The sequence below is a fragment of the Primulina huaijiensis genome, chromosome 15, assembly GCF_012295235.1.
Source record: "Primulina huaijiensis isolate GDHJ02 chromosome 15, ASM1229523v2, whole genome shotgun sequence".
Classification (NCBI taxonomy): Eukaryota; Viridiplantae; Streptophyta; class Magnoliopsida; order Lamiales; family Gesneriaceae; genus Primulina; species Primulina huaijiensis.
In genome coordinates, this window is record NC_133320.1 from 426,006 (window position 1) to 453,489 (window position 27,484).

Genomic DNA, 27,484 nt, shown 5'->3' on the forward strand with positions numbered 1-27,484 from the left:
TTTATTAATACAAATACCATAGAAATGTCAACTTTCTTCTATTATTTTCTTATTATTTTTAATAAATATTTATTTTCTTTTAATTCTAAACACGGGTTGTCTCTATATGTAATGGTTTAACACATTACACACACATATACATATATATATATATATATACACACACACACACACTTACATACATAGAAGAGTAGCACATTAATGATGGATTTTTTCTAGATCATTAAAAATCAAGGTGATTGTGCAGCCGAACCATGTTAAAATGGACATTATTGTCATTTCTCATAACATCTTGTCTCACATCGTAAAATTAAAGAGTTAAAATGAATTGATAATGAGCTAAAATAGATTTCTATAACAACTTGGGTTAATCATTTTCGTAAATGATGACGAATACAAAATATTTGCTATAGAGACTTATTGTACAGTCGAGCAAACGTGGATTCGAACTCGAGGCGTGACAATCCCATTAACACAAGACCTCGTGAAGTGTATCTCCATTCTCCAATGAAGTTGCAAAATTCTTTGACAAAGATCATGCATGTCATCAAAATACTATGGGTTTTGACAACATTTTGTAATTTGATGTTAAATAATAAATATTTGTTATAAGTAACTTGTCGTTTGATATCATCAACAGTAAATATTTTATAATCTGTGATATGAATCATATGATCAACATTAAATACACTCTAAAGGCAACATCAACTTTCGCCTTTATACGGCTCGGAGAGGGTGATCTCCAAATGTACGACATAGATACGCGGTTTTAGCAATAAACATCGATGGTTTTATCAAACAAAAAGTGATTTGTTCGAGTCAGATGAGTCCAACATTGATAGCAAACAGTCATATATTTTTTTCTTTGGTAAACTGCAACCACAAGATTTATGGATTCGGATTTTTAAAATTAATATATCCGTTATAAAAATATACTCTCTTGTTTGATAGATGTACTTCTTAGTTGAAATCAAACATTAAACAATCTGTCCTAAAATAAATGTGTAGCATTTCAAACAATGGAATCAATAAACGTGATTATTTTTAAAATTTGACCGATGATATTTCGCAAAGAACTGATTACAACATGTTATGTAGCCAAAAAAAAAAAAAGAAGCCAAATCGTAATTGTCCGAAGGGTCGTCGCTATGCACCAAGCCAACCACATAATACAATTATAACAAGGAAATACATATTTATAAATAATTCAAAAGAAATAAGTTAGCTAGAATAATATTCAGAATTGCAATTTAATTTATTTTTTTTTTAAAAAAAAGTGGAGCCCATGTACGGCCGTGATCCATGGGGCGGGACGCTGGAGATTGCGGCCGATTCCGCCACCGACGATGACCGGAGCAGGAATTTGCATGACTACGACAGGGCGGCGCTGTCCCGGACGCTGGACGAGACGCAGCAGAGCTGGCTGCTGGGTCCCGGGGAGCAGAAGAAGAACAAGTATGTGGATCTGGGATGCATTATCGTGAGCAGGAAGCTCTTTGTGTGGACGGTGGGGACTATTGTCGCGGCTGGATTGTTGGCTGGGTTCGTCACTTTGATTGTTAAGACTGTGCCGCGGCTTCACCACCGCCCGCCTCCGCCGGATAATTACACTCTGGCTCTCAACAAGGCTCTCATGTTCTTTAATGCTCAACGATGTAAGTGCATGCGTTACTGTTGCTCATCACTTTATAGTTAATAATATACGGTTCAATTTGCTATTGGATTTACTGGATCTCATGCTTCTGGATAGAGAAATGTAAGATTTTGAGAATTTATTAATCAATGAATAACTCTTATTTTACCCGGTCTGATAATAGACGTAATTTGTAAGGAGGGGAGATCAACTGATACTTTATTTATTTTTACAATTGTATGGATCTGTCTGAATGAATTTCGATCTTATCAGTTTTAAGGTGATCTAAGACTGTGAATTGCATATTTTCTGATGCTCGATATTTATTTTTGCAGCCGGAAAACTACCCAAGCATAATAATGTATCATGGCGGGGAAACTCGTGTGTAAACGATGGAAAATCTGGTTCTACTACTCTGTTTAAAGATCTGGCTGGTGGCTATTACGATGCTGGTGATGCGATCAAGTTTAATTTCCCTCAATCTTTTGCAATGACAATGTTGAGTTGGAGTGTGATCGAATACAGTGCAAAGTATGAAGCAGCTGGAGAACTTAATCATGTCAAAGATATTATCAAGTGGGGTACTGATTACTTCCTCAAGACTTTCAATAACACTGCCGATACCATTGATCGAATTGTGATGCAGGTATCTATGACTTGTTGAAAGTTCATTTTTAGTTAACTTAATTAGTAATATTGTTTCTTCTGTGTTGTTTATTGAAAGAGAGAAGTTTCTGTAACTTCATATTTGATCGCTTCGCGTGACGGAACTTGCTCAAGAAATTGATGTCCTTGATTTTTTATTTTCAAATTATTCTTTCTTGGTAGGTTGGAGAAGGTGATACCTCGGGGGAATCGACCAAGCCCAATGATCATTACTGTTGGACTCGCCCAGAGGACATTGATCATGATAGACCTATTCTTGAATGCAGTAGTTGCTCGGATCTTGCTGCGGAAATGGCTGCTGCTTTGGCTTCTGCTTCCATTGTTTTCAAGGACAATAAAGCCTACTCACAAAAGCTTGTCCATGGTGCCAGAACCCTATTCAAATTTGCGAGGGATCAGAGAGGTAGATACAGTGTTGGCACTGAAGCGTCAACTTTCTATAATTCCACCAGTTACTGGGATGAATTTGTGTGGGGTGCATCATGGCTCTATTATGCTACTGGGAATTCTTCCTATCTTCAGCTTGCTACGGCTCCTGGTCTTGCAAAACACGCGGGTGCTTTTTGGGGAGGCCCGTTTTATGGTGTGCTGAGTTGGGAAAATAAGCTCGCTGGAGCTCAGGTAATGTGAAAATAAGATGGTAGTCTGCGAAACATTGTTAAATAAATTGCCGTATTGAAATAGGTTTTGCTAATTGTTGATGAAAGTGAAACAATTCTGCATATAGGTGCTTCTGAGTCGTCTTAGATTGTTCCTGAGTCCCGGTTACCCATATGAAGAAATTTTGAGTACATTTCACAACCAGACCAGCATTTTCATGTGCTCGTTCTTGCCAGAATTTTCCACATTCAACCGAACGAAAGGTAATCAACTTTACTTCCTTGGAACTTATCCAGAGTAAATAGTTCAGTTCTGTAATGTTTCTGATTAAAGTTTTGTGCACCTTGGGCAGGAGGCATGATCCAATTAAATCATGGAGCGCCTCAGCCTCTTCAGTATGTAGTCAATGCAGCGTTCCTTGCAACATTGTTTAGTGACTATATGAAGTCTGCCGATTCTCCTGGGTGGTACTGTGGACCACGTTTCTACTCAACTGATTCTCTTCGGGAATTCGCTCAGACTCAGGTACGACATTATTGAGTATCATAAAGCATGCTCAAGTTCTAGGCAAAGCAGGCCGGCACAGGAACACACCTTAGAGAAAAGAGACATATTAATGGATATATACTGAAAGTATAACTATTTGAAGAAAATTTATTACCATTCAATTTGTATATTTCAAACTTTTGAATGATAATAAAATAATATGGTGTCTACACGATAATAAAAAGTTATTAATTCGCATTTTATTTTGAATTTAACATCACCATATTTAAGGTGAACTTTAAAGCCACTTTGAGCATTTAAAGCACCATGGCTTGTGCTTCATGACCAATGAACACTTTTTTTTCTTTTTTTTTAATTCTCGTGTTGATTTATGCTCGCCAATGAACACCTCATGAACGGTTGCCCTTGCTTACTTGATACAAGGATAGAGTCTTGAGCCTGAGTACATGTGGTTTTATTAATTATGACTCTTCCTTATAATGTCGGTAAATTTATCAAGGAGTATTAATGGAGCTAGTGTCATTATTTGCGTTTCAGATTGATTACGTTCTTGGTAAGAACCCAAGACAGATGAGTTATGTGGTGGGATTTGGAAACCACTATCCAAAGCACGTTCACCATAGAGGGGCATCAATTCCTAAGAACCAAGCCAAGTACAGTTGTACAGGAGGATGGAAATGGAGGGACTCGTCGAAGGCAAATCCAAATATTCTTGTCGGAGCCATGGTTGCTGGTCCGGACAGGCAAGATGGTTTCCATGACGTACGAACAAATTACAACTATACAGAACCAACACTAGCTGGCAATGCTGGATTAGTTGCAGCTCTTGTTGCTCTATCTGGAGGTTCTACCATGGAAATTGACAAGAACACCATTTTCTCTGCGGTGCCACCCATGTTTCCAATACCTCCACCCCCACCAGCTCCATGGAGGCCATGAGTTGACGCCATCGTTTTTCATCGTCCGTGACAGTCAACATTCGAAGTGGTATTTTTTCCTTTTCCCCCCTTTTATATTTTTCATGTATTGGGACATAAATTACAAAAAAAAAAAAAAACTCACAGGGTTATATAGGATGGTTAGAATAGGAGGATTGGTCTGCTTGAAGAAAAATTTGGGGCCAATGCCATGTATTTCAATGTTGTGATGTATATAGCATGTATGTATGAGATGGACCTTTATTCTTTTGACATTATAGTTTGGAAGTGAACTTTCTGTATGTTTCGAAATAAATATTTCTTCATTATTATATAACTTTGGGAGAGGAGGAGGAGAGTTGAGCAAGCAGTGCCCACCATTTTTTTCTTATTTTTTGTTTTTCTATGTATTCATCTATACTATTAATAAAAGAAGATGGGTAAACAGTAACTAAAATTGGCGAGACTTTTTTTAACTTACCAAGAATTCCCCCGGCATTCTATGTTACTTATTTCTATAATTTAAATTACTATATATCACATGCAAAAATGTCAGTTAGTTTAATAACTATGCTTATTTAAGATTAATTAAATATTCTGTTGAAATCGTCCCCTCATATTCTTTTTTAATAGGACTAAAAATGATATATTTTTAAATAACAAATTTGAAATTTATGAACAAATCTTTTTAAAATAAATATAAATATATATATATATTTGAGATACATCAACTAGTCTCATTCATCTTTTTTAGTAAAGTCTAATCTAATTTAGGTATATGAATAAAAATATAATTTATTTTATAACTTTTGACTTCATTGCTGATGAAAAAATAATAATGATAGAAAAATGTAGAGATCAAAAGCTCACAAGCACTGAACTCTGAAACAAAAATCTAGCAAATCCATCCCCCCCAACAAAGTTCACGAGCAATCCCTTTTTGTCTTCGATCGATTCAATTCTTGCGAAACTTCAGGTTAGAGCTAGTTGTCGTTTCATGAGGCCAAGAAAGCCACCACCTAATGCTCGGTCCTTGAAGGGATATAAAATATGTATATATATAGGGCCAGACTTTTCATGAGGCCAAGAAAGCCAGCACCTCATGGCTCGGTCCTTGAAGGAATATAACTTTTATACAAATTTGATATATATTTTTTCTTTTAAAATAGTTAGCTGATTATTATTTATGTAATTATTTCAAATATTTATTGATTTTTTTTATGTAATATATTGTTTCTTTGTGTACTTATGTATTATTTATCGTATTTATTATTTGCTAACAGAATTTTAGCATTATTTATAGCAACAAAAGAACTTTTTTTTTACATTTTCATTTCAGGCCCTATCGAACACAGGTACGGCTCTGTATATACACTAGCATGAATCACGTGCGATGCACGTAAATACCAATTACATGATAAAATTTTAAAATTTGATTTTCTAAAAAAATAATTTGAATCATTTTGTCATTTAATTGAGTTTAATATCTTGTTATATTAAACGAATAAATTAATTATATCTTTTTAACACTACATGTGATAGTTCTAAATTTTTTTTCATATTTGAAATTTCTGAAATCCTAACTCTGGCACTATTGTCAGGGTTCCATTATGTTGAATATCTATAAGTATGTCGATGATCTTTTGATCTAGTAGCAAGAACGAAGCTTCAAGATCCGAATTATATATATATGCACACACATGAGTAGGACGGAAAACAAAATTTATCGACTATGCACATTTAAATTCTTGACGATGATATAAATATAAAAAAATATAGACAATATGTATGTTATATAGTGAACATCTGTAGTAAATTCATAACAAATTGAAAAAACATAGTAAATTTATAACTAAGTCATAAATTGTATAAAATATTTTACTATATCTAGCACAGTAGGATGCTACGTTAAAAAAATATATAAATAAAATGTTTGATGGGTGGCACTGGCAAGGGTTATGTCACCACACAAGTCAAAGGGACATTGGTACGTAAATGAAGCTCTAGATCTTGGAATGCAAACCTAATATTAAGTTTGTGATGTTATCCACTCAAATAATAAAACGATCCTTTATGCTGTAGGGATATATGGATCCTGAATATTACATGACACAACAATTAACTGAAAAAAGTGATGTATATAGTTTTGGAGTGGTATTACTAGAGTTGGTAACGGCAAGACCGCCAATACAACATGGAAAACGTACACATTGTAAGACTAGTCCAAAAAGCAATGGGTAATCAAAGCGAGCTTCAAAATCTTGATCAAGCCATTAATGATCCAACCCTCGGATCGGGAGCGGAGCAAAACTTAGCGGGTTACAGAAGTTCTTAGATATGGCAATGAGTTGTGTTAAAGAATCCGCAACTGATAGGCCTACAATGGGTGAGGTAGTGAGAGAAATCGAGAATATAATGGAGTTGGCTAAGTTTGACAAGAAATCAGATACATGATACAATCCATCTAGCTATGAGGAAACAACAGATGAAAGTCCACTGCATTCGAATACCGCGGAGGGATATGATGTTAGCTATGGTTCGTTCCCTTTTCATGCAGAACGCCGTTGATCGTATTGTTTCTTTTCATAGGCTACACAATTTTTTTTTTTTTTTTTAAAAAAAATTCTTGATTCTGAATGGTTTTTTATGTTCATTCAGAGTCAATAATATTGTTCATTTGTGTGATTAGCCAGCTTAGTGCGGATTATGCATAACGTGGAATAGATTTCTGATACTACTGTTGTAAATTATACAGAACACAGTCACAGTTTGCCAACAAGTAATGTCAGCGTGCTTTTGATTTTTGGTTTTATTCTGAAAAAATACCATGTCTTGAATGTTAACAATCATTAATTATGTTGCTTGCAGCATGTTTTTGGGGAAATTTGTGTCCACTTCCAATCCAATGAAGTGTTATTTCTTGGCGTACGGTGAATAACATGAAATGGAGTGCGATTTATCTAATTCTGAATACTTATTTTCCTTGATATTTTGCTTTATAATTAAGATACTTAATATTTTATTTTAATTTAAAACAGTAAATATACATATGATGACAGAAAAAAAAATGTGATATAAATTACAAAGACTCAAACGTTCAAAAGAATTCAAGAACCTTTCTTTCCTGTATTTGAATAGTTTGAATCCAAATACACATAGTAAAATTATTATATTCAACATTTCCTTTATATACTAAGTAGGTTTGACTTTGTCCACATGATTATTTATATCACAACTCCATTTCACCTACCCACTGCCCGTTAACCATATATTGTTAATAACAAGTCTTTAAGACGTGTGGTTGATCTGTTTGATGCGTGCCCATTTCCATATGGATCAACTTGCCTTGAATGCTTCCCGAAAATGACCCCCAAGTTTTGATTAATTACTTGAAAATATCTAGCCAAAATTTAAAAGGTTTTTTTTAATCTATTTAATTTATATTAATCCTATTGGCGGATGGAGTTAAATTTGGGTTTGGCGACAAAAATGATTTGCTAGCAATCATGGATATATTATTTTTAGTATTACAAGATTTATGCATGTACGAACGATAATAGTAACTTGTAAGAGAAGCAGCGTCACCTTGAGCAGATAACCACGTAATAAATGCATGCAGATACCCCACCGTTGGAATAAATTACTATATCCGTTGAATGTGCGGAGTTCTACTTTTTTCTGCCGTAAAAACAAGATATTTAATATCTGAGATCCTCGGGTGAAAGTAAAAAAATTAGGACCTAATCTTGTCATATAAATGTTATGAAATCCAAAACTTGTGCCGTAGAGAAGTCACATATAATTATGTGTGATTTATTATGATGCGCTACCATTATTGGTAACGTGAAAAAGTAAAATATATATTTTCTCACACTTTAATTTGAGGAAGCTTGTGAAACTCGAATGGGAATTGATAAGACATTCGAACATAAGTTGTCTGCAAGAAGCTACATTGTATTCAACTCTTGGCAAGTTGGGCAGAAGTCAGTGGTGCTATATTAGTCATTGTGAAGCTTTCGTGTCCTCAGTCTGTGCAGATATGTGGGGTGTTTAGTTTTTTTCTTGAAATTTTGGTCTGTAGATATCAAACTTTGAGGTCTTGAGCAACCATGTGTTGGAGAATTCATCTTTCTGTGCTGGTTGGTTTGGTCCACGTTTTGGTAGTAACAGCTCTCACAGATCCAGATGATTGTAAGTTATCTCATCTTGCATAAAGGTTGTCTTTCAGACTTGATACATTTGTTTCTACGATTAATTGTGAATTCTCGAGTGGGTTGTAGTACTGGACTGAGCCATCTCTTCAGGGTCTCAATTTCGAAGTAATCTTATATGTTTGTTACATGTTAGAAGGAAAAATCGAAACCTTTGTTTCTCCTTTTTGCTGTCGGTTGAAAAGTTTACCTTGTTCTTGGGAGTTTTTTGAGCTGGCCAATCGAACTTATTCTAGTCCATTTTCTCACTTTCAAGCATAACATAGATATGGGTTTTGGCGAAGGATGGGTTCTTGATACTTCAATATTTCCCGGAATGAGAATAAACACTCATAGCTTGATGGAGCACTTGAAGCCTGAAGCCATGTGTTTGTCTTGTTATGATCTGTATTCTGTTTGATTTCATTTTTAAATTTGAAAACCTGTTCTCCTACGCTAGTTCCTTAAATAAATTGTCGGTGTCGTTTTTACGGATTTGATCACCAAATGGTGGGGACAATGACTTAGGATCAACCCTGTGCTGAACTGAAGGACATAGTTTTTCCATGATGCAGTTGCTGGTCTACAGGCTCTGAGAATCAAATGGGACAATGTACCTCCGAATTGGGTCGGAGCTGATCCATGTGGGAATGCTTGGGATGGAATTAGATGCTCTGAAAACCGCGTTGTTTCTATGTAAGTGTTTGCCGATACTTGCAGTGTAGAGGAGACTGAGGCAAATCATTTCATGTGTTTCTGAATATAATCCCAAGACATCTAATCTTTTCAGCACATTGGCAAGCATCAACTTGAGTGGTCAGCTATCCTCAGACATCAACAATTTACCTGAGTTGCAAATCCTGTAGGTGTTTCTAAGCATTTTAAATTCTTTGTTTGTCATTTGTTTCTTTATTACCATAAATTATGTATGTTTAGGGATCTATCATACAACAAAGAGATGACTGGATCTCTTCCTTCAGCAATGGACAATTTGCAGAAGTTATCGAGCTTGTAAGCGAATCTAAATGTGTGATAGCACCTTGAAATAGACATATTACTCGTACGATGAGATAATTTCTGCTTTGTACGTGCATCGCAGAATCCTCGTTGGTTGTGGATTTTCTGGTGCAATACCACCCTCAATAGGATCTCTACGACAATTGGTCTACCTGTAAGGGCTTTTGAATATCTGCTATGTTCTCATCTAAATGTCTTTATACAGAGAACCTTTTTTTCGAGGATACATCACATCAATGGATTGTTGATGTAATTTAATGACCACGTTTGTTAATTAATAAGAATCTCAGTTCAGATTACTTGGAATGCTAAAGTGTTGGATTTCGTTCATATTCAAGTGGGACTTAGTTTCTTACTGTTAAGAATTGTCGCCTTCTTTGACGTGTAATTATGCTGCACCTTCAGAAACAAATATCAACCGGGAACTCGCACTCCCCCTTGCACGCACACTAGATCACACACACTCCAACAAGTAAAACACAACGCGATTACGTGATTCGGCCTCTTATAGACCTACGTCCACGGAGAAACACCACCAGCCATTATTGATTTCCAGAAGTACTTGTAATACACAGAGTATACAATTCAGCAAAAGAAAGGAACAATTACAAGAATCGATCAAGCTTTATTCCCTTTAATCTCCTTGTGCTCCTCGCTCTCTTGATTACCTCGGTGTATCCAGTGGTCTCCTGTTTTGATCGTATCACCAGGTTTTCTCTCCAGTTTTTCTTTTGGAAGCTTTTCTTGAAGTCCCAGTGGAAGAAGATAGATACCGTTATTCCTTTTATCAGTCACCCCCTAACCGCTGTATCTGTTATCCGGTTATGGGCTTCTTATCGCACCAATGTTGATTGGCCCAACTTCTTCCTCCCTCAAGCTTATTGGACTTCACCTTTGTGTAGCCCAGTACCTTCCATCCCAATACTTTTGAGAAACCCGTTCTACACTTGCTTACCTTTCTTCTTGATGCATTGCAAATCTAATGCTCCATTTCCTTTTCTATAAAGGTCTCTTAATTCGAACAATTTCATTGGCGGGATACCACCTTCGATTGGCAGTTTATCAAACCTTTATTGGCTGGATTTGGCCGATAACAAGCTTACAGGATCTCTCCCCGTCTCAGATGGGAGCACACCAGGTCTTGATTTGCTCGTGAATGCAAAACACTTGTATGTACATTTTCAACTCATTTTCACGTTATTTTTGTGTCATACTGATTGATTATGTGCTAACCGGAATCCCATGTTTTTCTGCAGTCATTTAGGAAATAATCAGCTGTCCGGTGAAATACCACCCCAGCTGTTTAACTTGAATTTGACTCTAATACATTTGTAAGTAGTTCCAAATTTGTTGTACTGTTGGGAAACTTGAATTTAAAAATTGCTCCCATCATCTCAGATACCTTGTTAGAATTATACACCCATGTTTTAACCATGTTTGCTTGATTAGGCTTCTCGAAAATAATCAACTAACTGGAAAAATACCTCCCACGATCGGACTTGTAAAACCGCTGGAGGTTTTGTAAGTGTCACTATCCCATTTTCTGCACCATAATTATCTCAAAGTATGATTTACTAGGAAAGTTTGGACTAAATACCTCGAATTACAACAGACGGCTTGATGGGAACTCTTTAAGTGGATCTGTTCCTCAAAGCCTCAACGATCTTGTTTCTGTCAAGGACCTGTACGTAGAATAAAAATACTTAAATTTTTTTAGTTTATTTTGTTCTTCTCTAGAGTATCAGACATAAAAAATATATATATGTCCGATGAACATTCCAGGTATTTGGCAAACAATAAGTTGGTTGGAGCCTTGCCCAATTTAACTGGCATGGATGTGCTGAATTATGTGTAAGTTGAGCCCCAATTTACCTATGCTTTGAAATTGTTAAACTGTGATGTTTCTATTAAATGATAAACGTGTGTGGTGCATGAAACAATGGTTGAAGGTCGTAAATTGTGATTTTTTCAGGGACATGAGCAACAACTCATTTGATGCAACTGATATTCCAGCATGGTTTTCGTCTTTGCAGTCATTGACTTCACTGTACCTCTCCCTCTTTGGCTTTGTATATAAGTGTCATTTGGGACTGCTTTGTGTCCCTAACACTGTTGAACTTGCAGAATAATGGGAAATACAAGACTTCAAGGACAGCTCCCAGTTTCTCTATTCAGCCAACCCCAATTACAGACCATGTGAGTAAATTCTGATGTTCCTATTATGTTGCGCATCATAAAACATTAAGAGGGGGACTCAAAGCGAGAGTGGCTCATATATTATTCGGTTAATCACGCACGCACACGAACACCCCCGTTTGTATCCTGTCGTGGTCAGGAATGGAAATAGATGGGGGGAAGCTGCCCCACTGAAATGGGGTACTATGTATCATGTGGTCCGCAATGGAGCTACAACTTCTGTCGCAGCTCATCATATCATATATAATAACTTTAGGCGCGGTTCTAGCTTTTTTGTTCTTGTAGTGATGATCGTGAATGTTGATGCATAGTCCCCTTTTGTTCCTCCTAGAGTATTGAAGAACAATCGGATCAATGGCACACTAGACATTGGTTCCAGCTACAGCAGCCAACTGCAGCTGATCGATTTACAAAGCAACTTGATTGGTGCCTTTACACAACGAGTTGGTTACAGCATCACAATCGTGTACATTTTTCGCCACTCTTATTGATCTTCTTTCAGTGCTAAGTTTCTGAACCCATGGTTTTTTTCTTTGATAAAATGGGTTTTCTGGTTTTACATCTGCAGACTTGCGAATAACCCGATATGTTATGAAGGAGCAACAGAGAAGTACTGCACTATTCCTCGTCAGACTGATTACTCATACACAACGCCGGCAGAAAACTGCATTCCACTTTCCTGTAGTTCGGACAAGATTTCGAGTCCCACCTGTAAATGTGCTTATCCCTATACAGGAACCTTGTTTTTCCGAGCTCCTTCCTTCTCCAATTTTGGAAATTCAAGTATTTATGCATCTCTGAATCAAGAACTGATGAAATCTTTTCAGTCCAATAGTCTCCCTGTGGATTCAGTTTCTCTGAGTAATCCAACTAAAAATGTTGATAACTACCTTTTACTGAATCTCCAAGCGTTTCCATCCGGTCAAGATTATTTCAATCGAACTGCGATTACCGGAATCGGGTTTATTCTAAGCAATCAAACTTTCAAGCCACCGCCTGGATTTGGACCCTTCTTTTTCATCGGCAACAACTATGCATACTTCGCAGGTATTTTTATCTTCCATTCAAATCTGTAAAATGAGAAATCCACCCAACAATTGGATTTGTGTGTCATTGTTCAGGTCAGGCCGCGGGAAAAGGCCACTCATCAAGTACCACAATTATCATTGGAGTAGCAGTTGGTGGATCTGTCCTCCTCCTGCTATTACTCCTCGCTGGATTATATGCTTTCCGCCAGAAGAGAAGAGCTGAAACAGCTGCCAAAAAGACTGATCCTTTTGGTATGTTTGAGAATTTGATTTGCCTAATCTTCTATTAGTTGTTATAGCTAGTATACCAGATCACAAGTCTGTAAAAAAATGTATTACTCTCAGAACATTATGAGAGTGAAGAAAGTTATTCGTAAAATAAATTGTTGATTCATAGTTAAAAATGTGGTTTTAATAGAGATATGCCTTTAGATAGAAAGCACGACACATCAAGAGATCGAACACCGTTAGTCCAAGATGCTCTCACATAACATAAGTCGTAGATATACCATAACAACCGTTATAATTTTACTCCTTGCAGCAACCTGGGATCCAAATTCTAACAGTGGGGGGGTTCCACAGTTAAAAGGAGCAAGAAGTTTCTCCTTTGAAGAACTGAAGAAGTGCACAAATAACTTTGCAGAAAGTAACTGTATTGGAATTGGTGGCTATGGAAAGGTGATTTTTTCATTATTTTTTGTTCCATGATACAATGTTTTTGGTCGAAATTATTACTTCTTATTATTCGGTTTTTAAAATATTAGTAGCTATGCCATATCTCCATTCATACCGACCGATCAATTCTGTATGGTAACATGTGTCAGGTATATAGAGGAACTCTTTCCAATGGGAAACTGGTTGCCATTAAAAGAGCTCAGGTTGGATCCATGCAGGGAGCAGGGGAGTTCAAAACTGAGATTGAGCTTCTCTCGAGGGTTCATCATAAGAATGTTGTCAGTCTTATTGGTTTTTGTTTCGACCAAGGCGAGCAAATGCTGGTATATGAATATATTGCGAATGGCACCTTGAAAGATAGTATTTCAGGTAATCCATGAAACTGAAAACTGGGCAGAAGATCTATCATGTTTGAACTGGATAATATCGGTGCTTTGGCTTATTCTCTCTGTTTCCAAACCTTAAGTTTTCAAACATAATAATTGCATTCTCAGATAAAATAGCTATACCAAATTTGTTTTCAGGTTTACTCCTTCCTTTGTGATCGAAACAAGTAAAATATATGAGCTACACTAGTACTTATCAGCTAACTTTTGTTACAACATGTTGATTTCTTAATATTGATGGTGAACTCGATCATTTCCCTGCAGAAAAATAAATGGTATAAACTTGACTTTTGCAGGGAAGTCAGGAATCAGGTTAGATTGGACAAGGAGACTCAGAATAGCTCTTGGAGCGGGCAGAGGTTTGCAGTATCTGCATGACTTAGCCGACCCTCCCATAATACACAGGGATATCAAATCAAACAACATCTTATTGGATGACCGCCTGAACGCTAAAGTCGCAGATTTTGGTCTCTCGAAGCTCAAGGAATCCGAAAAGGGCCATGTTACAACTCAAGTAAAAGGCACAATGGTGAGTGAATTTATGGGAAATATGTGCAGCTTCATTGTTGTTCTATGATGAAGTGCCCTTTTTTCTAATCTGTATATTCAACTCCTTTCTGCTTTTCTTTACAAGGGATACCTGGATCCCGAGTACTACATGACACAACAATTAACCGAAAAGAGTGACGTCTATAGCTTTGGGATATTACTACTGGAACTCGCAACGGCCAGAAATCCGATTGAGAAAGGGAAACATATTGTTGGAATGATTAGGCAAGCAATGGATAAAACGAAGGAGTTATACAACCTCGAGCCAATTCTTGACCCAATAGTTGCTTCGTCTATGTCACCAAGAAGCGTAGAAAAGTTTATCGATTTAGCGCTAAGTTGTGTTCAAGAATCAGGTGCTAACCGGCCACTGATGAGTGAGGTAGTGAAAGAGATAGAGAATACAATGGAATTGGCTGGTATGAATCCTAATACCGAATCCGCATCGACATCAGCAAGCTATGAAGGAGCAAGCAAAGGTTTTGAACATCCTTATAATAGCAATGAGAGTCTGTTTACTTATAGTGGGTTTTACAGTCCCTCAAAAATAGAACCCAAGTAGTGTTGCTGAACATGTGCCAGTGGTCTGTGGATTTTTCGGGGGCTAAGAGCATGAACACGAAGATTCCGGTGTACATGGTCACAGGTAAATGTACAATTGTTAGATATATTTCATTGAGTTGTTTTGTTGATTTCTTGGATAACAATATAATTTTTCCTTGGGTTCAACACGTTTTTCTGAAATGGATGCATAAAGTCATCAAATTTCACAGTTTGCGTTAGATTTTAGCAGTGGCTGATGATGCTTATTACAACATGATAAAAATTAAATATTTAAAATTAGTTTATAATGATATTTTTATAGCAACTTAGTTAATAATTTTCGTAAAAATCCCGAGTATGAAATAATTACTATGTAAGTCCATTATGCAGTCGAGGACTTCAGAGTAAATGTCATCAAATAAATACTACCGTACCTTATAGAGCGAAAGAACACCTATTTGATTTTATATATAATATTCTCTGTACTTTTTTGTAAATAAAATTACTCGGTTCTTTGTTTATAATAAAATTAAAACCTTTGCAGTTTGTTCATTACTTTTAATTTAAGAAATAATGCAGAAATTAAATGGCTACTCGAACTTTTTCTATACGAACGTATAATTCATCGAAACAAATGGAACCAACCAATATTAGACTATTAAAACCCAAACAAACAATTCTTTCCCTCGGGAAAAAAATTGTCGAACTGGTCAAAATAAATAAGCTTTCTATCAGAGTGATATAATAATCTAAACTAGACAGATAAATCTTGGGACTGTACATAAATGATGTTTATCACTAAGCGTGGTTTACATTCACCTACCTGAATCGAAGAGGAGAAGTGGTTGCAGTCCATTGTCCCAAAAAAAAAAAATTTATTATTATTATTTTAAGAAAATATCCGAATGTATTTATGTAGTAAGAAATAATATGCAAGATGAATGGTTTCGTTCTCCTTTTAAAAAAAAAACGTCACTCAATCAGATTTTGCTTATAACAAACCATTTCTTAAATTCAGTTGAGTGATGAGTTATGTGCCAAAGTTTGAATGCCCTAAAATATATTTTGGAAAAAAAATTCAATGAATTACACAAAATAATAATTAGTATTATTTTCAAAATTGATATACAGAATATGAAATAAAATACTTTAAGAATTGTTTTTTTTTTTTTGTGTGATTTTTGATATGTTAGTGACTATTGACATTTGTTGCATGGATTTTTTTATAATTAGCTTTATTTATATTTAAATAATAATCATATCTACAAATAGTAAGTAAAAGATATAATTTAGTTATAATAAAAAATAAAGGTACGTTGATTTTGAGCCTCTTGTTCCTCGTACTATATGGGGAATTTGTGGCGAATAACTGGTCTGAGCCTGACCTTGGCGGATGGTTTACACTGTGCCACTAGTTCATTACTTTATTGAGCAAAAACATTGGGAAAAAGAGAAAAAAGCCTACAGTCAGTTGAGCCGGATACTAGACTTTTTGAAGAATACGAAACGACTTAAAAATTTTGCCAGTGAAGGGTTCAAGAATCGTTGAAATGTAGTGAACTTTGTTGGACCAACCAAGAAATTCAAGAAAGGGATACAACAAGATGCATGATCGTACATGGCATTCAAGAACAAGAAGCATCCAAGTGTGGTTGCCTACTCATGAAAGCCATATCAACAACTTCATCATCGTCACAGTTATTCCTGGGATTATTTTGCCTTGCGTAGAATTGTTCTTGCAAAATTGTGGCCAAAAAGAGTAAAGGATCTCAAACACCTTCTCCGAAAGTGGTTCTCTTCTCTCTTGTTTATGGGTCTATTTTAATATTTCGTCCTGTATTTTGGTATCGGCTTGGACTCTTACTGTGTGTTTTAAATGAGACCATGAAATATACCGAAGAAACACTGTAAAGTTGCTGCAGAAGGTAAATTCTGTAAAGGCAGTTGCTTGACAGCAGTTGCCCTTTGAAATGGGAAAGATTTCCATTTTTAGTTGTTTTATATAGTCATGTAGGAATAGCATGTGTTGGAATGACATTCTAAAAAGATTGAGCTTGAACTTCTTGATGTTAGTGCCTGATGACACACAAGCTGATAGTGTGTACCTACTTGGGGCTTCGCATTTGACCTTGTAAGTGTAGCATGTGGCATAAAGAGTACTATATATTGAAGATTAATGGATGACTGAAACAACCTGGTTAAAAATTACTTTTACAAGATTCGAGATTCATATAATTTACTATGGCATGACTTGCACTTGGCTAGAAAACTCACTTGAAAGGCTGCTTCTACATTCTATGTCTGCACTGATTATTTTGAGAACCGCTGGTTAATATGAACGAGTTAGATACCTTAATTCAAGAAAAAATTTATCTTATCCGTGTTTTGGAAGTATTTGAACCACTCTCGACATTATTCTGAAGAATGGAAAAGCTTTCCTCCCGTTTTTTTTTTGTGTAATACTATCGCCTGGTTTTTAACAAGAAATGGGATTATTTCTATCAGAGTTCTAATCGAGCCCCTCCAAGAATTTCTGCAAATGTGAAGCAGAATTTGCAGTTCTTGAGATTATGGAAGGTTATATCATATTCATATCTAAATTGTTTCAAATTTCCATGTTTAAATTTGCTTCTTTCGTATTAATCAAATGCTTTGAATTGAGAGACAATAGGAGTTTCAAAAGAGAAAATCTGACACGCCCCGGCCTGCAACTAAGCTATCACAGAAAGAGAATGGAAAAGGAAGAAATGCCAGATGACAGCGAAATTTATCGAGATCCAACTTTATCCCTCTACCAGTAATACTTTTTTGCTTTTACTGTTTTGTTCAACTTAGTTTTCCAGGTTGTCCGATGTAGAACATCTAAAGTTTAATAATTTACTCAACTCTTGTAACAGTACAAACCAGGGTTTAGACACAGCATTTCCTGTCTTACTTGTTGATGGTTATAATGTTTGTGGCTATTGGGCTAAGTTGAAGAAGCATTTCATGAATGGAAGACTTGATATTGCTCGCCAAAAGCTGATTGATGAACTGGTAACATTTAGTGTGCTAAGAGGTTTGTGCTTTGAATCTTTTTTTATTCATAGTAGCTAGATGGTATCAATATCTTAGAAGTACTGTTCTGTTAAATACTGGCCAAATATGAATTGCTCGTGGCTTATAGCTTTGTCTAAAAGCTTTATTTTTTCCCAGCATTCAAGCATGTAGAGTTTATAACTTGGATTTTCATTTTTATATATCTTTTGGAGCTCAGCATTGCCCTCCCAATCTATCTCAGCATTGCCCTCCCAATCTATTTAGAGCTTATCGTTTATGAGAATTATTATGTACTCTTCTCCAGGAGGCATGTGAAGATCGTTGATACTTGATTCACACCCAAAAAAACGAAGCTTGGAAATCTTACAAGTGATAAATTGTTGAGACTGATAAAGAATATGCTTTCGATTTTCTAGCAAAATATGTTATACTGCTTCTCAAAACATTTACTCGGGACAGAGTGTGGCCCGGCAATGAGTTGTATTCTTCCTATGCAGATTATTTGACAGCCAATAATGCAATAACACTTCTGTATATGTCGACGTAGTCAATTTGATAGGACAATGGATTAAATTGATTCCAGTAGTCAATTAATCGAAATTTGTTCCACTCTAGATGACAGAAATCCTTATTATGATTCATCAATTTTATTAGAAATTTACTGTCTTTATCATATTGTAAAAACACAATTCATATTCTATTGGAAGGAGAAAATGTGCTGCTGCATATATGTTTGTTTACATCTAGATTTTAAGTTCTAATATAATTCTTTTATTTGTATTTAAAAATTGGACTTATTAGAAAAATATTCTACTCCATGTGTTCTTGTCTGCTTGCATGGGCACCATCTCATAGACTATTTTGAAATGTCTACAGAGGTGAAAGTGGTGGTTGTATTTGATACCATGATGTCTGGCCTACTAACGCACAAAGAAACTTTTGCTGGGTATTCTTTTGTGAATAAGATTTTATGGCCTAATTTCCTTGGAATTTTTATGGCTAATCTATTAAAATCAGAAAATCCTTGTTTTACTGCTGTTGAAATTCATTTTGCCTTATGTTACTGCACCAGCTGGTTACAGTCATCGAATCTTTGGTTATACTGAGAGAAAATAAATGCATTTACGAATTAGATGTGCTTGTATGTCTATATATAATATTTTATGCAATTTTTTCCTTTGCACTAGTAAGATCTCTAATTACGGGTTGTGTTCATATATTGCATCCCCCATCAATAAAGGATTAGCTTATCAAAGATCAAACACCTGGTTCGTCATATGTGACATTTTGTTTCAAATTTAGCTCTGGGTGAGTAGGTGACTCGGCCAGAGCTAAAAACTATTTTAAATTTTTGATAAACCTATATTTTTTCAATAGCATGAAAACCTTATCGCCTTTGATGTATTGTGGCTCTTCATTTTTCGCTTGTGATTTCTTTTGTCAGTTCTACTTTGTTTCTTGCTGAATGATTTGTCTGCTTGAAAATCATAAATATTATAGGTAGTTAATAGCTTTTCAGGATTGACTTGGTATTCTCAGCTGAAACAAGACAGACACAAAACAAAACCTATGTTGATTCATAACCAATATTTAAACTTACTTTTATCATAGAAAACAATGAGTTTATGATACACCTCTCTTTCCTTTCCAGTTACTGCTTCTGTAAATTTATCAGTGGGAAAAATATTGAACATTATTAATTAGTTAGAAACATTATATGTGGTGAAATATTTGTTTGTGTAGAATTGTGCAGTTCTTTTGGCACACGTATTGAATATCTCTGTCTGCTACTTTAACGTTTGATAGACTAAGGCAAGTTTTTTTCCCCTTATATTCAAGAACTTGGCATCCTTTCCTGAAACAATAGTACTTTATTTATTTTATGTTATAATATTTCTGTGTTTACTTCAACTCACCTGATGGCTTGCTTTTGTTTCTTATGATTAGGTTGTGACATTAAGGGAGGATGGCTGTCCAAAAGTTTGGGTTGTGACATCTGATCGTTGTCAGCAGCATGCAGCTCGTGGAGCGGTATGTGATCTCTTCAACATTTTGGACTAAACTCGTATAATGAATTGTATTATGCTAATAACTTAGTCTCTGAACAATTCTCAATATTTCTGCATATTCAATCTGAATCCTTGTTTGTCATCAGAAATTGATGTAAAATCACTAAAATATAATTCTAAGAGAAGGGTCTAATGATCTCCATGCAACTCAAAAATACAGGATTCGATCAGTTAGTGATCCCCACCCATTCCTTGTCTTCTCTATTGCCACCGACATGCTTTGGAATAAGAGCTCTGGAAAGAACCTTCGGAGGGCGACTCTTTGCCTGCAAGAATGTACAATGTTATAGAAGTCTGGTTTTTTTGTTGATGTAATCTTCAACGGGGCGTGATTTTGTTCAACAAATTTGTTGATCAGATTTGTTTTCTTTCTTTGATAGATCTTGTATCCATACTAATGTGTTCATTTACTCTTCTTTATTTTATCTAATTTCTATTTTTGTCCAGATCAACTGCCATGCAAGTTAAACTGTTGAGGACGTACAATTTTGATTCGGAAGTACGTAGTTGATGCTCTCAAGGATTTAAGGAACAAATTGTCTGAAAATGCATCCCCTACTTGACTTTTAAGTCATAAATTAGTTGGTGTTTGTAACCATTGACATTTCTTTCGCATTAAAGATTACTTTTATTTTGTTTATATAGGAATCAAACTGCATTTTATATTTAAATATTAATAATATGAAAATGTACCATAACACATTTCCCAAGAGACTAAAGCCTAAGAAGAAAGTATATATTTTAAATAATTTTTTAATTGCACCAGTTGATAAGTCGATTCACCTATCATGCTGGCGAAAACATGTTTCATATTCAATTATATAATATGAATTTACTAGAAAAAATATACGTTTCGTCCACCTAATTTTGAAACCCGAGCATTTGTATATAATTTGCCAAATCTTTTGGCTCGATCGGCCCTCATTTGTACAAAATGGAATCATTTTTTCAAAATTTTTAATTCTTCAATCCATATCTAATAAGTGTTCAATGTTTAATTTTTTAAAAAGATCTTTTAAACTTCTTGATTAATACTACTTTCCTTATACGGTCTAATCAAAATTTTAGGATTGTCCAATTTTGTTTAGAAAATAAATAAAATGATCGATAATATAATCATCAATTTATTATTATTATTATTAGTAATTTTTTTTCTTTCGGAAAAGAGACGGATTTCTTTAATCTCGAGGACTCAGTGGCATATGTCTTGTGTAATTTGTCTGTCAAATGTGACACGGTTGGCCTTTTCAATTACATTGCACAAATGTTATGTTCATATCAGTCGAGGATTTGCCTGCTCATTCGTCCATTCCAGAAAACGAGATGACCAATCATGGCAGGCCCATTCATTTTAACATCATCGCACCATCAAAATATATATACATCATCACAGACGCGTATGTATGTATGTAGGTACGTATAAAACTTTATTAAATTTTCTATGCGGACGACGACGTATATAGTTTCACATCAACATCTTAATGAAAAGTGATTAAAATTGTCATAAATTGAAAGGTATATAACTAAAAGTGAACTTTGACAACATAAAAGATTAAAATCTCAAACAGGTAAACATATCTGATCAAATATGCGCGCAGTTTTCGTATGAAACTTGATTGAGTTTCCGTTTTGAAGGGTTCACGTATTCAATTAGATCCACTTATACACTCTCATCGTGTCTTGTATTTAGGCTTGTGTTTGTTTTCAAACGATGAAAGTTATTAAAAAAGTAAATTTTACAAAAAAAATTTCCTCGTTTCATCTCTTATTTAATGAATATTTTAATAATTAAATGAACAAAGTAGGGGATAAATAAATCAATAAAAGAGTAGAAAAATAATATTAAATAAGAAAATTAAACTATATATTTAGGAAAGAAGAAAAATGAAATTTATTCTAAATATATGGTACGGTGGAGTATCAAAAATATATGATTCATGTGTAGGTGTCCAATTATATGTTCTTTTTTCTCGCAAGTCCTATAATTCGAGGCCTAACTCCAGTGAAAATTGGTTGACTTCAAAATGGAATTCAGTACTCTAAATTAGATTGTATAAATAAGTACGGCACTGTTTGATGATAAAACAAAAAGGGAAATATTTATATATATCTTAAATAATATTTTTTTTATTTGATATCTAAATTAAATTTTTATATTAGATATTTCTAATGTAATTATCTTTGGTATTTAAAGCACATCGAATTTTCCCCTAAAATATCTTTATATTTTGTGAGAAAACAAAAAAATTTAAAAACTTTTAATTTGGATTAAAAAAACTAATCCAATATATAATTACAATTTATATAAGCATGTATATATACTGTATATATTTTACGATTTGATTATATTAAAATTATTTAACGCACACGATGAATGCATGCATCCTAGGATTACTAGCTAGTATCCAGTGTCGATAAACAAATAACCAATGGGATAAAAAAAAAGATATTTTATTTGTATATATATATATATATATTTTTTTTTTTTTGAAAAATTATTTAATCGTATTCAATGAAAACATATAGGATATATATCTAACGATATACATTTTCGATTTGCCTTTTGTTTTTAAAGAAAGTTTTATTTCACATATAACAAGGTTTTAATTAGATACCAAATTTTTATAGGGGTACTCTTTAAATGTTAATTTTTTTTAAGGGATTGTAAGTAAGTCGTGGTCGAGTTCGCGATCCGTATATTTCGTGCCATGCATTATTGAAAATCAAATGCTTGAAGTAGCTAGCAAGTGTTAGTTTTTATAGATGAAATGTGCGAGAAATTAGAAAGAGATTAGTTAAGGGGTGAAAAGGATCGGAAAGGGCAATAAAAACAAAGATAAAGAAGGTCTTGTTATTGTCATAATGGGAATAGTGGTCACGGGATTCTCTTGAGAATTTTGCATGTCTCCCATCTTACCCATATGCATACATATAATTTNGTTCGACTGAATTAGGACGTTCATGTGTTTAAATTTTAAAATTTTGAATGTATATATATCAGCCGAGTTGATGTGTTGGGCGTACGTACATTCTCATATATGTGTACAAGTACTTTAATACTGTATTAACATGCTGCTGCTCTTCGAAATTCTTCATCAGCTAGGGAAGTGATTAAAAATGTGTGAAATTCGTATTTATTACGATGCCTTTTGTGTGTGTGTGTGTGATTTTGGAAAGGTGTCCAAAATTAGCCAAGAATGTAGATGTACTTTCCAGTTCTCATAACTGCATATATACTTCCTCGGAGTTTCTTTAGTGCATGCTAGCTAATGTTGACAAGTTAATCTGTGTATGTATAAAGTTAAAATACGAGCAGTTGTCTGATCTGAATGGCATGCATGTGATGAATCTAACTCAGATTTGATATTTGATCAAGATAAGATTCACAAGTCCTAAACGTACATTCATTCGTAGTTTGTTTATGATCTAAGGATTAACAATATTTTATTATCTCTTAGAGATCTGAATACTCATAAAATAAAGCATAGTTGGAAGATGGGCTCCAATTAGACTAAATGGCCAACCTGTATCGTATTTGTAATGTCCCTTTCTCATCTACAACACCTTAATCAATGCAGCGGCTTCCACACGTAGGCCCTCAAGGCAAACTAGCTAGCTAATGAATTCTTTCAAGGTGTGACCAAGACTAGCTACTTCTAGTCTTTTAATTTTACTAGCATGAAGCACGTGTGATGCACGTAAATACCAATTATATGATAAAAACAAAAAATTTGATTTTCTAAAAAAAATAATTTGAATCATTTTGTTATTTATTTTAGTTTAATCTCTTGTTATATTAGTTCTACACTAAAAATATAATTACAAATTTGCATTAAAATAATAAAATATGATGTAGAGAGAAAATTAAAAAGATATAACTTTTAAATATTGTATAAAGATGAGAGTAGAAAGTCAAAAACATAAAATTATAACCATAAAATATGGTTAATTAGTATTAATTATTAATTAATAAACTAAGTGTGAAATTACTACATGCGTAACTTGATAATGAAAATAAGTAAATACGTGAAGGGTAATTATGTCCGTTCACAATGGGAAAACTTTTCAAGTATCCACACTTTTATAGGTATATATAGATATATAGATTAATTTCTACATGTTTAAAACTTTTAAAACCAATATATACTTGCTCATTTTAACATGGTTAATTTCCTTTGAAGAAATTACTTAAACCATTTTAAAAAGAGTACTCATGCTACAGGTACAATAAGATTTGTACAATAATTTTTACTGCACAAAAATTTTAATACAAAATCTAACGATATAATTGTTGTAAAAATCGATGTATAATATATATGTTGTAATTTTAGCATTATTCCTTCAAAAATCGGATTGGATAGTAAAACAAGAATTAAAAAAAAAAAAAAAACAAGGACTTGTTACAATTTAGTTTTGATTCCTAAAAATAAGAAATAAGAATTGGGACCAAAACTAAAACCATAAATTAAGTATAATTTCTTTGAACACTTTTTGAAAAAATTAATAAGAAAAATCAGGTTAATACATAATAGTGATTTTTTTTTTCAACTTTTAAGTTTTCCAACTACACTAGATTTATATTTTTTTTTTAAAAAAAATTTAAAATGCACGGGACCTGCATTCTATCAACTTACACCCGTTTTGATGAGGTAAACCCTTGAACCATACATTGTAGTATTGTACCTGCGCCTATTAATATTCATCTTCCTCTCTCCCATTTCTCTTTGTGCACAAATTCCATGTCTGCAAAGAGATGTAGAGATATAATTGATCTTTTGCTGATACTAACTAATTAAGGATTTGTACTTTCAGTTTTATGGCCGTTGACGCAGCAATATAATGAATACTCAAGAAGAAAACTCGAAGCATGACGAACACGAAAACGACATGATTATGCCTGGATTTCGCTTCCATCCGACCGAAGAAGAACTTGTTGAGTTCTACCTCCGGCGGAAGGTGGAGGGCAAGCGTTTTAATGTTGAACTCATCACTTTTTTAGACCTTTATCGATATGATCCATGGGAACTTCCTGGTAAATGTATATATATATACTTGCATATGATTTAATGCACTTGTGTATATCTCTTATGATCCTAAACAACCCTTTTCGATCTTGTCTTCCGAAATATCTTCAATAAACTGGAAATTTCAAATTCTTGTTTCTTTTTTAGGTGCATCTCTTCTGATTTTTTTTTTTTTTTTAAAAAAAAAAATATATATATATATATACATGATTTGGTTCTTTGGATATTCTTAGCCTTTGCTGCAATAGGGGAGAAAGAGTGGTACTTCTATGTTCCAAGAGATAAGAAGTATCGAAATGGGGATCGGCCGAATCGGGTCACGACTTCTGGTTATTGGAAGGCTACTGGTGCTGATAGAATGATCAGAAGTGAGAATTTGAGTTCTATTGGTCTCAAGAAAACCCTCGTTTTCTACTCCGGTAAGGCTCCTAAAGGAATCAGAACTACTTGGATCATGAATGAGTACCGTTTGCCGCAACATGAAACCGAACGCTTACAAAAGGTAATTATATCCATCTCAATATCAGATGGTAATGAATAAATATATAATCTTTCTGTGTTTCGTAATAAAAAATTTCATTCTTACACAATTCCTGGCAGTGCGAGTTTCCGAAATTAATGTTTTTTGGGTCATTATTTTTGTGTTTTCTGTTTTTTTTTTTATCAAATTGTTTTGCTCCGATACCTACTAGTCTTGTGTTTTTGTTTCAATAACCTTATGTTGCTGACAACTAACAAATCCAGTAAGAGTTGATTTTCTTGAAACACAGTGTATATGTATCATGAAACCAAAATGAGTTTTTGTTCATGTATGAAATTAAGAAAAGGTACAAGAACCTGACAACTGTCTGTCTTGATCTCTAATTTTGTTCTTACTATGGGAGTTTTTAAATGTTCACAGCAGAAACATAAAGAGACAACACATAAACATTAAATTTAGGCACATTTAATGCACTGAAACTTCCATTAACTGCTACCATTCAAAAAGATGCTGCTCATATATATGTTGTTACATAAAATAACCCTTCTTTCCGGACGGAAGCCAGTGTGAGGATAATGACAATACACGGTTTATTCAATACAAATTATTTCAAATTTCACCTCCCCGTTTATAATTTTATTACTTGGTTGATGCATGTAACATGTATAGAAGTGTTTAGTAAAATGTCGTTCATCAATCCTCGATCTAATTAACGAGAAATCCCCGGTTCGCTCACCTTAACTTACCTCGTTTTCTCAGGCTGAAATTTCTCTCTGCCGAGTGTATAAACGAGCTGGAGTCGAAAACCATTCGTGTCTCCCTCGGTCTCTTCCGACAAAAGGTTCGTTATCTTCAGCGAGAGCGTCAAAATCAGCTCGAAAAACTAATGGAAAGATGAGCAAAACTAGGCCGTGTAGCAGCACAGATATTGGAACCTCTCTTGCTCATGGCCGTTCAAAGTCCGATTCTTTTAGCACAAATATAAACTCGCTTCTCCCCATAAACTCAACTATTACGCTTCATAATTTATCAGAACATGATAGAATTATATCGCACCAATCCAGATCACAAGATTGTACCACCATTTTCGCCGGTTCTTCTTCCCATTCAAGTGATCCCGATCTTCACAAATTAGTGAATATTTACTCACAGCAAGCCGCTTCAAACCTCGGTCAAGAAAATCAGCATTATTCTAATAATAGTGCGACCAATATTTTAGCCCATTTCTCCACTTTGCAGCAACAGCAACAGCAACTGCCGGTAGAGATTTCGAGCTCCGGTCAGATCGACTTCTCGGATAGAATGTGGGATTGGAATGCAGTTTCAGAAGCAAGCAATAAAGATCATCACTACACGAATCTTTACAAGTAATTAATGTATCGATCGTCAATAATAATGTGCTGCACATACACATGTTCCATACATTATTTGATTCCTACTAAATCTTAATATTTGTTATTACACTTTTAAATTTCACAATTTCAACATTATGATTTTTGTTTTTGTTGGTTTTAAGCAATGTATGTAGCATCACCTTCACAATTTATTTCGTTTTTGAGAAATTGCAATTTTTGTCCTATATATATATTTGTAATTGCAATATTGGTCCTCTAAATATCAAATTGAATTTTAATATTTTATCTTTCAATTTTTTACAATTTTAATAATTTTTCATTGACAATGCTAACACGACACATACATGAGCATCATATCAATTTCATGTTATAAAAAAGACCAAAATTGCTTAATAATATTCTAAAATTAAANAAAAAAAAAAAAAAAAAAAAAAAAAAAAAAAAAAAAAACAATAGAAAAATACCAAAACCATAATTTTCCCTTCATTTTTGTATAATTCTTGATTCTCGTACGTGGAAGCTCTGATATTCTTTGAACCGCTGCAGCCTCATCTACCCGTACAAATGATGGAGATAGCATAGTAGTAAATTCTTTTAACAATATATATA

The 27,484-nt window shown here is 34.3% G+C and overlaps 3 protein-coding genes and 1 pseudogene across 5 annotated transcripts; all 4 read left to right on the forward strand.

The window, feature by feature from the left end:
• The first annotated feature begins 1,257 nt into the window (after window positions 1-1,257).
• On the forward strand, window positions 1,258-4,653 carry LOC140959602 (endoglucanase 25-like). The gene is made up of 6 exons (XM_073417520.1): window positions 1,258-1,655; window positions 1,969-2,279; window positions 2,462-2,920; window positions 3,027-3,162; window positions 3,252-3,424; window positions 3,944-4,653. Exons 1-6 carry the CDS (start codon window positions 1,286-1,288, stop codon window positions 4,343-4,345), a joined length of 1,851 nt encoding a protein of 616 aa, XP_073273621.1. The 5' UTR covers window positions 1,258-1,285; the 3' UTR covers window positions 4,346-4,653.
• Window positions 4,654-8,114: 3,461 nt separating this feature from the next.
• Window positions 8,115-14,947, forward strand: LOC140959126 (leucine-rich repeat receptor protein kinase HPCA1-like). Of its 2 annotated transcripts, none has more exons than XM_073416898.1 (20): window positions 8,115-8,313; window positions 8,405-8,514; window positions 9,089-9,209; window positions 9,304-9,375; window positions 9,450-9,524; window positions 9,613-9,684; window positions 10,538-10,699; window positions 10,787-10,861; window positions 10,980-11,051; window positions 11,143-11,214; window positions 11,313-11,381; window positions 11,503-11,577; window positions 11,655-11,726; window positions 12,058-12,192; window positions 12,295-12,773; window positions 12,848-13,006; window positions 13,296-13,432; window positions 13,579-13,798; window positions 14,112-14,344; window positions 14,450-14,947. In XM_073416898.1, exons 2-20 carry the CDS (start codon window positions 8,433-8,435, stop codon window positions 14,924-14,926), a joined length of 2,859 nt encoding a protein of 952 aa, XP_073272999.1. In that variant the 5' UTR covers window positions 8,115-8,313; window positions 8,405-8,432; the 3' UTR covers window positions 14,927-14,947. The 2 variants fall into 2 exon arrangements, with proteins under 2 accessions (XP_073272999.1, XP_073273000.1); XM_073416899.1 differs by having other exon boundaries at window positions 8,115-8,306.
• LOC140958751 (uncharacterized) lies at window positions 14,938-19,885 on the forward strand (annotated as a pseudogene).
• A 4,766-nt stretch (window positions 19,886-24,651) lies between these two features.
• Window positions 24,652-27,097, forward strand: LOC140960256 (NAC domain-containing protein 71-like). 2 transcript variants are annotated; one of them, XM_073418460.1, is made up of 3 exons: window positions 24,652-25,053; window positions 25,273-25,541; window positions 26,280-27,097. In XM_073418460.1, exons 1-3 carry the CDS (start codon window positions 24,855-24,857, stop codon window positions 26,889-26,891), a joined length of 1,080 nt encoding a protein of 359 aa, XP_073274561.1. In that variant the 5' UTR covers window positions 24,652-24,854; the 3' UTR covers window positions 26,892-27,097. The 2 variants fall into 2 exon arrangements, with proteins under 2 accessions (XP_073274561.1, XP_073274562.1); XM_073418461.1 differs by having other exon boundaries at window positions 24,655-25,047.
• The last annotated feature ends 387 nt before the right edge of the window (window positions 27,098-27,484 follow it).